Source organism: Musca autumnalis, unplaced genomic scaffold (assembly GCF_047663935.1).
Source record: "Musca autumnalis isolate F117 unplaced genomic scaffold, ASM4766393v1 scaffold_3, whole genome shotgun sequence".
NCBI lineage: Eukaryota > Metazoa > Arthropoda > Insecta > Diptera > Muscidae > Musca > Musca autumnalis.
In genome coordinates this window covers 181,915,034-181,929,520 of record NW_027411866.1, presented here as the reverse complement: position 1 = coordinate 181,929,520, position 14,487 = coordinate 181,915,034, and the positions used below count along the sequence as shown (strand labels likewise).

The 14,487-nt window shown below is 34.6% G+C and overlaps 1 protein-coding gene across 2 annotated transcripts in view; it reads right to left on the bottom strand.

Moving 5' to 3' along the window:
- Positions 1–14,487, bottom strand: part of kairos — a 525,872-nt gene that overhangs the window by 16,218 nt on the left and 495,167 nt on the right. For both annotated transcript variants that reach the window (XM_073972378.1, XM_073972379.1), the window contains one exon: positions 12,766–12,871. In XM_073972378.1, the coding sequence (XP_073828479.1) occupies positions 12,766–12,769 (4 nt within the window). In that variant the 5' untranslated portion in view covers positions 12,770–12,871. The remainder of the gene's footprint in view (positions 1–12,765; positions 12,872–14,487) is intronic.

Genomic DNA, 14,487 nt, shown 5'->3' with positions numbered 1-14,487 from the left:
TATTGTCCGAAAATTATTTTTCAAACCGATAAATACGTAGGGTATAGATAAGGTACTCCGTCCCCTATGAAATTTAATAAAATGTATAGCCAAATTTCACCGGGAGCTATGCATGTACAATTCCTGAAATTTTCAGCAAAATAAGGTTCAGTAGTTTTTGTAATATAATTTCCAATAAAACCTTAGTTGGACTATTACCTCTCTCAACTGATGCAATTTCCAACGGACGACACTGGATTTTTATTTATATTTATTAATTTGTGTTCTCTTTTTTATCATGCAAAACAAACACTTTAATTCCTTAGGTATTTCACATTATTGTTACAATTATGTTTTCAAGAAGAAACACGAGGATTATGATAATGTGACGTATGGTTCTATAGAATATTTGTAGACCTCATACTCCACCATTACATTGAAATTATATTTTTAAGCGTCACTTTTAGGTTACATACATTTGTAATGTTTAACTACTGTTGTTTATATTTCTACATGCTTTTAGGAAATGTTCTAATTAAACTAATCTCCGTCTAGTATTTAAACAATGTTATGCCTCGGGTGAAAATTTAAAACGAATAAGATGATTCCATTAATCATTTTAAATGATAATAATGTTATACACACTAGAGCTGGCAAACTATCGATAGTTCAACTATCGTTTTGATCGCTCTCGTAAAGCTGTCTTTATATCCGGCTCAAAAGCATTTATTTCTTAAATAATTCGTAACAAACAGCCCAAAAAATATGACAGGCAGCCCAAAAAAAAAAAAAACATAATAAATAAATAAAACGATAGTCTGACTATCGTTAGGTTGCCAGCTCTAATACGAGTATGAATGTTAGGTTTAAAATGAATATACCCCCTGTTTTTGTAAAATTTTTATTCTTCTCACACGAAATGTAAAATTTTGTAGATCGATTTACGAAGGATTAAGTCTGTATGACATTTGTGGGCTGAGCTATGGATGCCTAAATTATTACGAATATAGTCGAACGAACAAAAAAAGTTACAAAAACGGGGGATTAATCTCATTGAGTTTATCTTCATTTGAAAAGATTTAAAAAACATAAACGAGATTTGAAAGAGTTAAATTTGTTATCCTTATGTCTAAATAAACAACTCTATGAATTTCTTAAATTTCCATATGGGCCTTATTTCAGAAAATTAACATATGTTGAAACAAGTGAGCAAAGGCTATAGTCGGGACGGGACCGACCATGTGTTACCCTACACCACTACCCCTGTGCATAAGTTTTTCACTGGTAAACATTTCGTTTAGGGAATATAATCCGAATACCCTCAAACATAATATGCCTCTTTCTCTCGGGACCCCCATAAGCAACCAACACTTCGTGACCATCCGATCAAAATTGCGGCCTGTAGCGTGATTGCAAAAAATGGAAGAATTGGATGCATTGTGGTATCACCCTTGTTTGGCCACCTTCGCCAACCTACTTTACACCAATTTATAGGTAATATTTTCTTCCTCTATTGACAGGCTTTGCTGTTGGAATACCCCTACAAGAAGCCGATATATTCACAAAGAATAAAACTTTGAATTTGTCTCACATGAGTTTTTCCCCATTCCGACCACTAAATATTATCCGACTATCACCACAATCAATAGCCTTCTTCCTCTGTGGGGCCCGCATCTACCCCCAAAAACCTCGTGGCTATCCGATCAAAACTCCAACCGGTAGCGTGATTACAAAAAATGAAAAAAATGGATATATTACTGACTTTTGCGATATCTCGGTTGTTTGCCCACTTACGCCAACATACTTTGCATCAATATAAAGGAGATCTTTTATTCTACCATTTGGAATACTCCTACCAGATGCGGAGATATTCGCATTAGAAAAAAACGTTGACTTTTCTCCACATAAGCTTTTTGCTTATTCCGACTCCTGAATATTATCCGACCAGCACCAATCTTAATAGGCTTCTTCCTTTGAGGCACTCGCATCAACTCTCAAAAAACTCGTGATCATCCGATCAAAATTGCGACCTGTAGCGTGATTACAAAGAAATCGGAAAATGGGACGCATTACCGACTATTGCGATATCTCTGTTGTTTGACCACCTACGACAGCCTACTGTACATCGTTGTAAAGGTGATATTTTCTACTTTCCTTGCCAGGTTTTGCTTTTGATATACCTCTTAAAGAAACGGAACTATTGGCTTTGAAATAAAACGTTGACCTCTTCTCCAAATAAGTTATTGCCCATTTCGACCCCTAAATATTATCCGACCATCATCAAAATCAATAGGCTTCTTCCTCAATAGGCTTCTTCCTCTGTGGGACCCCCATTAATTAAAAAAATTTCGTGACGATCCGATCGAAATTGCGACCAGTAGCGCGATTTTGAAAAAAAAAATGAAAAATGGGATGTATTACCGACTATTGCTACATCTCCGTTATTTGCCCACATACGCCAACCTGCTTTGAATCATTGTAAAGGTGGGATATTCTTCTCTCATATTCAGGCTTTGCTTTTGAAAGATCTCCAACCAAAGCTGTGATATTCGTAATTTTAACTCAAATCGCAAAAATAAAAAGTTGGGTTGTATTAGCGACTATTGCGATTTCTTCGTTGTTTGACCACCTACGACAACCTCCTTTACATCGTTAAAAAGGTGATATTTTCTACTTTCATAAACAGGTTCTGTTTTTGATATGCCTATTATAGATGCGGAGATATTCGCTTTGAAATAAAACGTTGGCTTTTTCTCCAAATAAGTTTTTTACCCATTTTGAACACTGAATATTATCCGAACATCACAAAAATCGATAGGCTTCTTCATCTGTGGGACCCCCATCAACCCCCTAAATTTCGTGAAGATCCGATCAAAATTGCGACCTGTAGCGCGATTTCGGAAATAATTGAAAAACGGGATGTATTACCGACTATTGCTCTATCTCCGTTATTTGTCTACCTTACGCCAACCTACTTTGCATCATTGTACAGATGGGATTTTCTACTTTCATAATCAGACTTTGCTTTTGGAAAGTCGCCAACCAAGGCCGTGATATTCGTCATTATAACTAAAATCGCAAAAATGAAAAGTTGGGTTTAATTTGCGGCTTTTGCGATATATTCGTTGTTTGACCACCTACGACAACCTCCTTTACATCGTTAAAAAGGTGATATTTTCTTCTTTTATTAACAGGTTTTGCTTTTGGTATATCCCTTATGGATGCTGAGATATTTGCTTTGGAAAAAAACGTTGACTTTTTCCCCAAATAAGTTGTTTGCCCATTCCGACCCCTAAAAATTATCCGACCATCACCAAAATCAATAGGCTTCTTCCCCTCCGGGACCCTCATCAACACCCAAAATTTGGTGTCGATCTGATTAAAATACACATAGCCAGATCGACTCAGCTCGTCGAGACATTCATTTTGGTATATATAAGTATGGGTCTACGACCATTATTTCGATGCGTTACAAACTTTTTGGCCAAAACCAACTTATAATACCCTCCACACATAGTGGTGTAGGGTATAACAAAGGTTTGAGGTATTGTAACTCGCGAAAAATTTTACTGTACCATAACTTTTGAACGCATTTCTGTAAAATCAACTCTTTTAGCTCGATTCTCGTGGTTTTTTTAAATAATAATTTGAGCGGAAGCTGTGGTAAAATTAATTTAAAAAATAGGAAAAATGTGGAACGACTTTTTTATAATAATTTCCAATTAGCGGCTTTTCAACACAATACATGGCTTAATGCTCCAAGAAGAAGTTAAAGAATACACATCAGAGATGAAGTTCCTAATATATGATTTCTTAATATATTTACTACATCAGCCTCTAAAGAAGATGACATTTTGAAAAAATGGGTTTTTTTGAATTTTGTCTCTCTTTTGGACGCCCAACTCGATTTATCTAAAAACTTAATACGTGATTGTAATACAAGCGATTGGGCAATTTTGCATGTATGTATAACTCGAGAGTGTAACACTCATAGGATTGGGCAATGGGTTTTTGGTTAAAATTTTACAACTATCATCTGATTCCCGTGGAAACCCGCGTGAATTTAGTTTTTTTTTTTTTCATTCTGAATTAACAAGGAGTGGCACATCCAAATCCTTCAATAAGGTCGGCGGATATGATACCTCCCAAATTTCGAAAAACTGAGGCTACATCGTGATCGCCAAATAGAATTTCACAAAGTATACAAACAAAAGGGATTCATTCGCTGTGTTGGAAAAACGAATGTCATTTCCATTATTACGCACTTTGTATGGGTTTTCAGTGTTGCCATAATCAATATAACTTTATTTTAATTTAATGTCACGATTTAATTACTTCCTGTAATTTAATATAATGATCTAAATATGTTCGCCAATAGGAAAACTACAAGGCAAAAATTGGTTGCAACCAAATATCTTCATTATCGCACGGAATATTGGCAAAAAAGGGAAAGAACTCGAAACATAAAATCAGAAAATTTTATTTTTTTTTATTTTTTCCCAAATATTCTTCGTATTTTTACAAATAACAGGATTATTATAACACCGACCTTCACGACAAAGGCTTAATTTTATTTCTCACGAAGTGTGGATACTGTTGTCATTTTTTAAATATATTTTGTACGAACATGCGCTACTATTTCAAAAATATCCCTGCAAATACGTAAAATTTTGTCATAAATTTGATTTTTATCGAATCTATTTAACAATTTCGGGAGTATTTTATATCATCGCAAAGAGTATGAATTCAGTTAACGGTAATGACATATAACAGCTTGTTATATCAAGCCGCGAATTTTGTAGAATTTTTTAAACATTCAAATTAAAACTGTCAGATTTTTTGCGCGCAACGGTCATATTTAGCTACAGAAACAGATATGGAATGAAGATTTCTTTCTTAGTCTATGTACCAAAACTCATTCATGTAGTGTCAAAAAAGTTTCTGAATTTTTTTTAAATCAATTTTAGAGATTCCATTATGAAAATTTATTTTCTATTTTTAAATGCATTTATAATAAAACAATGTAAATTAATTTTTATACCCTACACCACTATGTGGAAAGGGTATTATAAGTTTGTTTTGGGAAAAATTCATGTAACACCGCCAAATATTCGTCGGAGACCCCCAATGTGGTATACCAATCTTCATATCTCGACGAGATAAAGCGATTTTGAGATGTTTGTCCGTCCGTCCGTCCGTGTGTCCGTCTGCCCATTATAAATTTTAATTAAACTCCAGGCCGCAATTATGGACCGATCGTCACGAAATTTGGTATGGAGGTCGGTTTCACATCAGAATAGATCGCCATTTTAATTGGTGATGATCGTGAAATATTTAGCGGGTGAAATGGACCAAAAACATAATTTTTATCCGATTTTGTAGCTGCTCTGTAGGTCGCAATAATAGTCCGATCGCCTCGAAATTTTAAATAAGGTAAGAGTATATGACAAAGAAGAAGTTTGCAATTTGAGATGGTGATCAGATAATATTTAGAGGGTTAAATGGACCACAACTTTTGTGTGAAAATTGTGAAATTTTTTAATAAACAGCTTATATCTTTGTTCCTGAAAGACACATTTCCCACTCGTGAGTTATATCTGGAAGACGATCTCTTGACCTTTCAATTGATGTCAATTGTGTTGATGTACGTGGTCAGATAACAGAGTTACAGCCTAATATATCCAGTTTTTTGTTTGTAGTGTAATCAGAAACCCGCTAGAGGTCGCAATTATAGCTCAATAGTCACGAACTTTTGCACTAGGTAAGAGTTTAGGTTGAAGAAAATCCGCATAATTTTGCATGATGATCTGATATTATTTAGCGGTTGACAGACACCATTACTTTTTTACGAAAAATATACAAATATTATTTTTGGTTCATATTTTGATTCCTGGAGGGCATATACCGGCAAAGTAGCCTACATATGGAATAATAACTACTGACCTTTCCCCTGATGCAAATTGCAATAATGTGTCAGCTAGATAACGCACCTACTGCCTGATATATAATGTGTTTTGTGCAGAGAACCACAATTTCCTCTCATGCTACAAATTGTCTCTATCATGACAGAGAAATTTTCAGTTCAGTTGTCAAATTGGATTTTTTATACAAATATTGCAGCATGGGTTCGCCTCGCCACCTATTTTATACCACAGGATTTAGGGTAAAGGGGATACAAACGAAATACGACCAAATATGTGTCTCATCGATATATTGGTTTTAGACTCCAAGTATATTTGGACGAAACTCGTTTCAGACCATTTGGAGTTTATTTAGCGCTGTCCGTTCATCTGCCTCTCTTAATGTCTAACTGGCTGGTGCGCACGATAACTCTCGAACATATCTACCGATTAGAACCAAATTTTATACAATGTAATATTTTGCTCAAACTTTGTTTAAGTTCGAATGTAGGCTATGTCGGTCCACACCTCCCCCAAATAAGTTCAAAATTGTTATCGAATAATTGTGTGAACGATAACTGGCGAACTGAGCAATCGATTTGCTCCAAACTTTCCATATATTATTATTCCCTCCAGATATAGATCGGATAAGACTATATCGGTCCTTAGGGTACCTCTCACACAAAATTCGGAAAAGGGAAATTTAAGAGTCTTCTCGAATCGTTTCGAATTTTGTTCAGCAGATTGTACTTGCCCCGCGAATCCGAAAGATAACTCTCAAGGGGTTGTTCTGATTGGACTAAACTTTACACATCGTATTATTTCATCCAGTCATGTCAGGTCGGAATATGGACTATATCGGTCCGTCCTTCGAGGATCTCCCACATAAAATTTAGGAAAAGTGCAGTTTGAGGACCCGTATCGGATCTATTTGATCATTATTTTCTTTTTTTAAGAAGAATGTTCTTTTTACGGTCCCTATTCTGGTCCCTTTCCCGGGGTAAGTCATATTTCCTGAGATTATAGTCCAGAAGTTCCAAAATCCCCTGCCAGCTCCAACTAAAATTACAAATCTGAACAAACAATTCTCAAAATTTTCCAAAACTCAGAAGTTAGCTTACTAAAATTGATTTGGTATAGCCCCATATTACGATACCTACAGATTCCACGTATTTTGAAGCAAACTCGTGTTACAAACTCAATATATTTTTAGAGGCTGAAGGTACATATAACACCGTTAGCGCAGCTGACTTATACTATCTTCTTAACTGTATAATTGAACATGAATAATTTTGGGATTTATAAATTTGTTTGCATGCATGTTTTTGAATTTCTATTCATTGTTACCGGTATAAAATATATTTTTGATATCACAATATATGCCCACAATGAACTATTTTCGAAGCATATGTGGGGTACAAGTACACCATTTTTGGACGATAGATCTTTAATAATCTCGCAATTTTCCCAATTATCAAATATACCAAATTTCATGGTATATATATTTATTTATTTTAGGTGTATTCCAAAAAGGAACCTGGTATTCAAAGACAATTTGAAGATGTAGCAGGAGGGGCTAATCAATTTGAATTTTCCAATTTTCGAATATTTTTTAGAAATGTAAAATTTATATATTTTTCCACAAACATCCCAGTAAAGACAAGGGAGGCTTCTCTTATATCAATGGATTCATATTAAGTTATTGATATGTGACCTAGTTTTTATCGCCGAGTCCGAACGGCGCACACTGGTCGAAACCACTGATCTAGCGGCGCGAAAGTAAAAAAATCGAACTATAAAATTGCGAAATATTTTCCATTGTATCGATTACAGACACTTTGCAGACAAAGATTTTGTTTTTCATTTTTGTTGTTGTAAATATTCACTCAGTTATTCACTATCAAACGCAAGACTTTGTGTAGCATCAGATTTTAAAAAATTGTTGCAAAAAATTAAATTCATATTTGTTTAAATGTTAAATAAATTCGTAATGAAACTGGACAAAATTTATTTTTAATTAATAGCAGAGGGTGTGATTTAAATTATAAAAATTAGTTTAGGGTCTGGAGGTACTTAGTTATATAGCAATAAATTTTCAAAAAATTACATTTTTTAGTGTTTTTATGGGTTGTACGCGCTTGTCCTATAGAGTGCATCTTGTAAACTTGGCCGAACTTGGGTTCGATTATATTTTGGGGAATGAAATTGGACTCTCTGGATACGGAATAATCACATTAGGGCTGCAAATATCTGCAAATCTTTTGATGACTGCACTTTTAAAAAAAGGATTTTGCATGAAATTCATACAAATGGGATCTAAATCAAAATATGGACCTATCTTCAGAAATGTTTGCAAGGAGGAGTTCTACCCCCGGAGACACTATAATACCATATTATAGCTAAATATGTTATAAAATATGGGATAACAAGTAAAAATTCAACGAATCGGGGGTATCATAAAAGGGGCTACATCGAAACATAAATCCGTATTGAAAATATATTGTAAGAAGATTTTATACGCAGTGAGAACACGGAATGCAAAATTACAGCCAAGTTGGTTTAAAAATGTGGTCATGATATTCAAAATACCTTAAATTGGAAGGTACGGTTACTTGGGGGCTATATCAAAACGTGCACCTATGTCCATAATTTTTGGTGGAAATATTTTGTGACCACTAGGAACCCTAGTAACCAAATTACAGCTAATTTGCTACGAAATTGGGGCTTAGATCCTGAAAATACCGAAAATCGGAAGGTACCGTTATATGGGGGCTATACCAAAACATTAGCCGATATTGTTCATATTTGGCCCATTATTACCAAAAGGTACAAGCTGAGTTTGTGCAAAATTTCAGTGACGTATCTCAATTCGTTTGCAAGTTATTAATTTCGCGCCGCTAGATCAGTGCATTCGACCACCGTGCGGCGTGTCCTACGTTGCCACTTGTAGAGACGTTTTTCATGGCTGAAATACTCAGGAAATATCGCCAACATTACTAAGGGGTATTTTGTCACCGTAGACAATTGGATGGGAATCGAACCCGGACATTCAGAGTGCAAGGCGGTTGCACATAGCTAATTCCTACAGGTTGTGGTGTATGGTATCACATGGTCGGCCCCGTCCGACTGTAGCCTTTGCTTACTTGTTTTAATATTATTAATTTTTAACTTTTGAGTAATTAAATGTTTTGACCACTGAAAATCTCAAACAAAACAAGTAAGCACAGGCTATAGTCGTACGGGGCCGACCATGTGATACCCTACACCACAACCTGTAGGAATTAGCTATGTGCAACCGCCTTGCACGCTGAATGTCCGGGTTAGATTCCAATCAAATTGTCAATGGTGGCAAAATACCCCTTAGTAATGTGTGTGGAAAAATATATAAATTATACATTTCTAAAAATAATAGCCCCTCCTGTAAATTTTCACATTGATTATCGTCTCCTGCTACATCTTCAAATTGTCTTTGAATATCAGGTTCCTTTTTAGAATACACCTAAAATAAAAAAATATATATACCATGCAATTTGTTATATTTGATAATTGGGAAAATTGCGAGTTTATTGAAGATCTATCGTCCAAAATTGTGCACTTGTACCTCGCCTATGCTTCGAAATTGTGGGCATCTATTGTGATATCTAAAATATATGTATACCGGTAGATATAACTAACAATGAATAGAAATTCAAAAATGTTGCATGCAAGCAAATTTATAAATCCCAAAATTATTCATATTCAATTACTCAACAAAAAATATAGTATAAGTCAGCTGCGCTAACGGTGATATACCCTCAGCTTCTGCCGTATAAATATATATTTTTTTTGTAACACGAGTTTGCTTCAAAATACGTGGAATCTCTAGGTATCGTAATATGGGGCTATACCAAATCAATTTTAGTAAGCTAACTTCTGAGTTTTGGAAAAGTTTGAGAATTATTTTTTCAGATTTGTAATTTTAGTTGGAGCCGGCAGGGGTTTTTGGAAATTTTGGACTATTATCTCAGGAAGTATGACTTATCCCGGAAAAGGGACCAGCATGGTCCTCAAACTGCACTTTTCCCAAATTTTGTGTGGGAGGTACTCGAAGGACGGAACGATATAGTCCATATTCCTACCTGACACATGGCTGGATGAAATAATACGATGTGTAAAGTTTAGTCCAATCAGAACAACCCCTTGAGAGTTATCTTTCGGATTCGCGGGGCAAGTACAATCTGCTGAACAAAATTCGAAACGATTCGAGAAGACTCTTAAATTCCCCTTTTCCGAATTTTGTGTGGGTGGTACCCTAAGGTGTGGACCGATATAGTCTTATCCGATCTATATGTGGAAGGGATTATAATATATGGAAAGTTTGGAGAGACAATTTGTAGCATGGGAGCAAATTGTGGTTCTCTACACAAAACCGATTATATATTAGGCAGTTGGCCCGTTATCTAGCGAACACATTATTGCAAATTGCATCAGGGGAAAGGTCAGTAGTTATTATTCCATATATATATATACCCTCAAGGAATTAAAATATGGACCAAAAATAAATTTTGTATATTTTTCATATAAAAGTAATGGTCCATTTCACCCGCTAAATAACATCGGGTCATCATCCAAAATTGTAGGCATCTTCTTCGACCTAAACCCTTACCTCGTGCAAAATTTCGTGACTATTGAGCTATAATTGCGACCTCTAGTGTGCTTGTGATTACACTTCAAGCAAAAAACTGGATATATTAGGCTGTAACTCTGTTATCAGACCGTGTAAATCAATACAATTGGCATCAATAGAAAGGGCAAGAGTTGGTGTTTCAAATATTATTTACGTAGGCAGAATGTGTCCTCCAGGAATAAAGATATAACCGGTATATTAAAAATTTTCACAATTTTCACACAAAAGTTATGGTCCATTTAACACTCTAAACATCATCCGATCACCATCTCAAATTGCAAGCAACTTCTTTGTCATATACTGTTATCTTGTTCGAATTTTCGAGGCCATCGGACTATTATTGCGACCTACAGAGCAGCTACAAAATCGGATAGAAATTATGTTTTTGGTCCATTTCACCCACTAAATATTTCACGATCATCACCATTCAAAATAGCGATCTATTCTGATGTGAAACCGACCTCCATACCAAATTTCGTGACGATCGGTCCATAATTGCGACCTGGAGTTTGATTACAATTTATAATGGACAGACGGACACACGGACGGACGGACGGACACACATCTCAAAATCGCTTTATCTCGCCGAGATATGAAGATTGGTATACCACATTGGGGGTCTCCGACGAATATTTCGCGGTGTTACATGATTTTTTTCCAAAACAAACTTATAATACCCTTTCCACATAGTGGTGTAGGGTATAATTACAGCCAATTTAGGCCGAAAATGTAAATAAAAACTTTAAAATGTCTGAAATCGTATGGTACCGTTATATAAGGGCTATATAAAAACATGGACTTATGTCCATATAAAAAAAACTTTAAAATGCCTGAAATCGTGTGGTACCGTTATATAAGGGCTATATCAAAACCTGGACTTATGTTCATAATTTTTTGTGGGGAAGTTTCTGTGCCATTGGGAACTCCAAATGCCAATTTCAGCCAATTCGGGTTGAAAATTAAAAAAAGCTTTAAAATTCCTAAATTCGAGTGGTACCGCTATATGGGGGCTATAAGAAAAAATTTACCTATATTGGTTTTGGTTTCATATGCATGTATTGTCATCTAAATCTGAAAAGTGTGCAAGGTTTTAGTTCGATTTGTCAACTGCAACTGTGTGGAAATGAGTTACTAGATTTGAGCTAAACGGACACCAAAGCAAGCAAGCAACACTGTTAAAACAAACACTTCAATCCCTTAGCGATTTCACATTATTGTTACAAGGATATTAGATTTACTATTTCTTAATAATCCCAAAGGAAACTACGGAATTATGTTTTCAAAAAAAAAAAAGCACGACGATGATGATGATGATGTTGTGACGTATGGTGTCAATAGAGTATTTGTAGACCTTATACGCCAACGTTATAGTACGTTTGTATATAACCGGATTTAACAAACCCACTGGGTTTCAAATGTCAATTCCATTGAAGGTTAACCCTGCAAGCTATAATATACAAACATGGCCTTACATTGAAATTATATGTTTAAGTGTAAAATGCCTTTAGGTTGCTTACATTTGTAATGTTTATTTAACTGCTTTTCGGAAATGTCATAATTAAAATAATCTCCGCCTAGTACTTAAAGATTATGCCTCGAGTGTAAAATTTACAACGAATAAGATGATTCCATTAAATGATCATAATGTTATACACATAGATACGAGCATGAATTTAATCGCATTTAGTTTGAGATTTTAAGGTGTTAAATTCGATATCCTTATGGCTAAATAAACAACTATATGAGTAAATTAGATTTCCATATACCGTATTATGCTGTAATTTTGAGCTTAATTGTTAGCCAGGTTTAATGAGAAAATTATGTTCTATTAATGTGTAATAAAGTTTCCACAAAAAAAGCATAATTTCATTACATAAATACATATAGGTGTTATATTTCAGTGATAGTTAACCATATGTTTATGTATTTACATATATGTATATATGTGTGATTGAAAATGTACAACAAAAACAGAGCATAACATAATTAACTTATAATGAAGTTCCTATTGACTCATACAATCATTCGTAGCATGCCAGCAGGCTGTTTACAAGTAGGAGAATAATCACGCTCATCAGAGTGTATATACTTACATTTGAGACAAACGTATATTATTTAGTTTATACCATTTGAGAATTGATACATTGAAGATGATAATTGTTCTATTTGTCAAATTTTGTTTTAATACTATTGGACATCTCAACAACAACAATTACTTACCCATATTTCAAGATGTTTTTTTATGTTGTTAGTTTCTCTTCCTTAATGTGAATACTATTTACTATTCTTTACATAAAGTTGTTTCTTTATAAAGAATGCATAGGATCTGAAAAAATAAATAAATGAAAAAATGGTATTAGCGAAATTATTATTTTATTGCTTATTCATAATTTTTGTTTTGACAATAAGCTTAATTAAGTTCGTATTGCCCACCATTACGTAAAAAGTTATTTAGCGGGTTAGGTTTTTTCTTTGTAACACTGTTCTTATTGACACACTGAACGCTCAAGACTATTTTAACCAAAAATGAGTATGAATGTTGTTTCCGGGAACACAATTTTATCTTTTTCACACACTTATAATGACAGACATAAGTAAAAACGCAAAACATATTAATGTACAAAAAAGGTGGTGCTATATGGGATTTGACACCAAACGGAAAAAATATACAAAGAAAAACTTTAAGAAAGGACAAGGAACAAAGCAGACCTACACCATTACTATTGTATAAAAACTTTATTTTTTAAAAATAGCTACTTCTTCAAGAGAGATATATCGGGTGTATAGAAAAAAGAGAGATATGAAAAAAACGGGAGTGTGAAAAATTTGAGATGTTCAGGAACCAGAATTATGTCCGAAAATTCTACCAGAAACATATTCTCCAGCAGGAAAGAGTATGTCAAAATGGTTTTAGAAGCAGATAGGTTGCTCAGGCATTGAAGACAATATTTTTCCAAACTGTTTATATCCAATACTTACGATGAAGATACCGCTGGTTCAATGCTAGCAGGCAAACCGAAATAATAAAACCGCAGGAACCGATAGATTTCCAGCAGAACTCTTCAAGACTGGATGCTACAAGCTGATAAGGTGCATGCAGCGCTCCATCTGGCTGGAGAAACGAGTACTCGATCATTGCAACGTGAACAATCTATGTCTCCTCCACAAAACGAGAGATAAGACTATGTGCCCAAATTATGGGGGCAGAAGTCTTCTCCATATTGTCCATAAGATTGTTATTGGGGAGTTTGTGCAAAAGACTAAATGCTAATGCGAATGAAATAGTTGGGCCATAACAATCCATCAGACAAGAAGACAGCGTTTTGTGTGATCAATATCCTGATGGAAATGGTTCCTGCTTATACCGACGACATTGATACCAAATAGCCGCATGTTATCTGCTTATGCCGACTATATTGACGCCATAGGTCGATCATTAAAATAAGTAACACTTTGATGGAACTTTGATCAACTGTGGAAGTTGCTATCTACAATTTACAATCTACCTCTGCACCATCGACTTTGATAATTATACCCTCAGCATTTATGCTAGCGAGGGTATATGGTAAATTTCAAATTTTATTTACAATTCAAATTTTTTTTGGGCGAGCACATCCGCCATATTTGGTACATGGGTTACGAAGAAAATCGTAGTTTTAAATCTGTTCGGGTTCACAAAATTTGATGCTGCACTCAAAAGTTATGGGGGGTTTTACTCTCTGATAAAGAAAAAATATTTAAAAATTCCTATAGTGTTGTAATAAGAACATGTATATATGAATCGTTAACCGCATTTAATATCTATCCGTAGATGCTAAAATAGTTGCTAAATTTATTTTTATTTTCGCGGAAAATTAAAAAAAATATTGATGAAATCTTGGAGTAAATTTTATTTATTCTAACTCAGAGTCCATAAAAATCTCTAAAAAATAATTTTAAAAT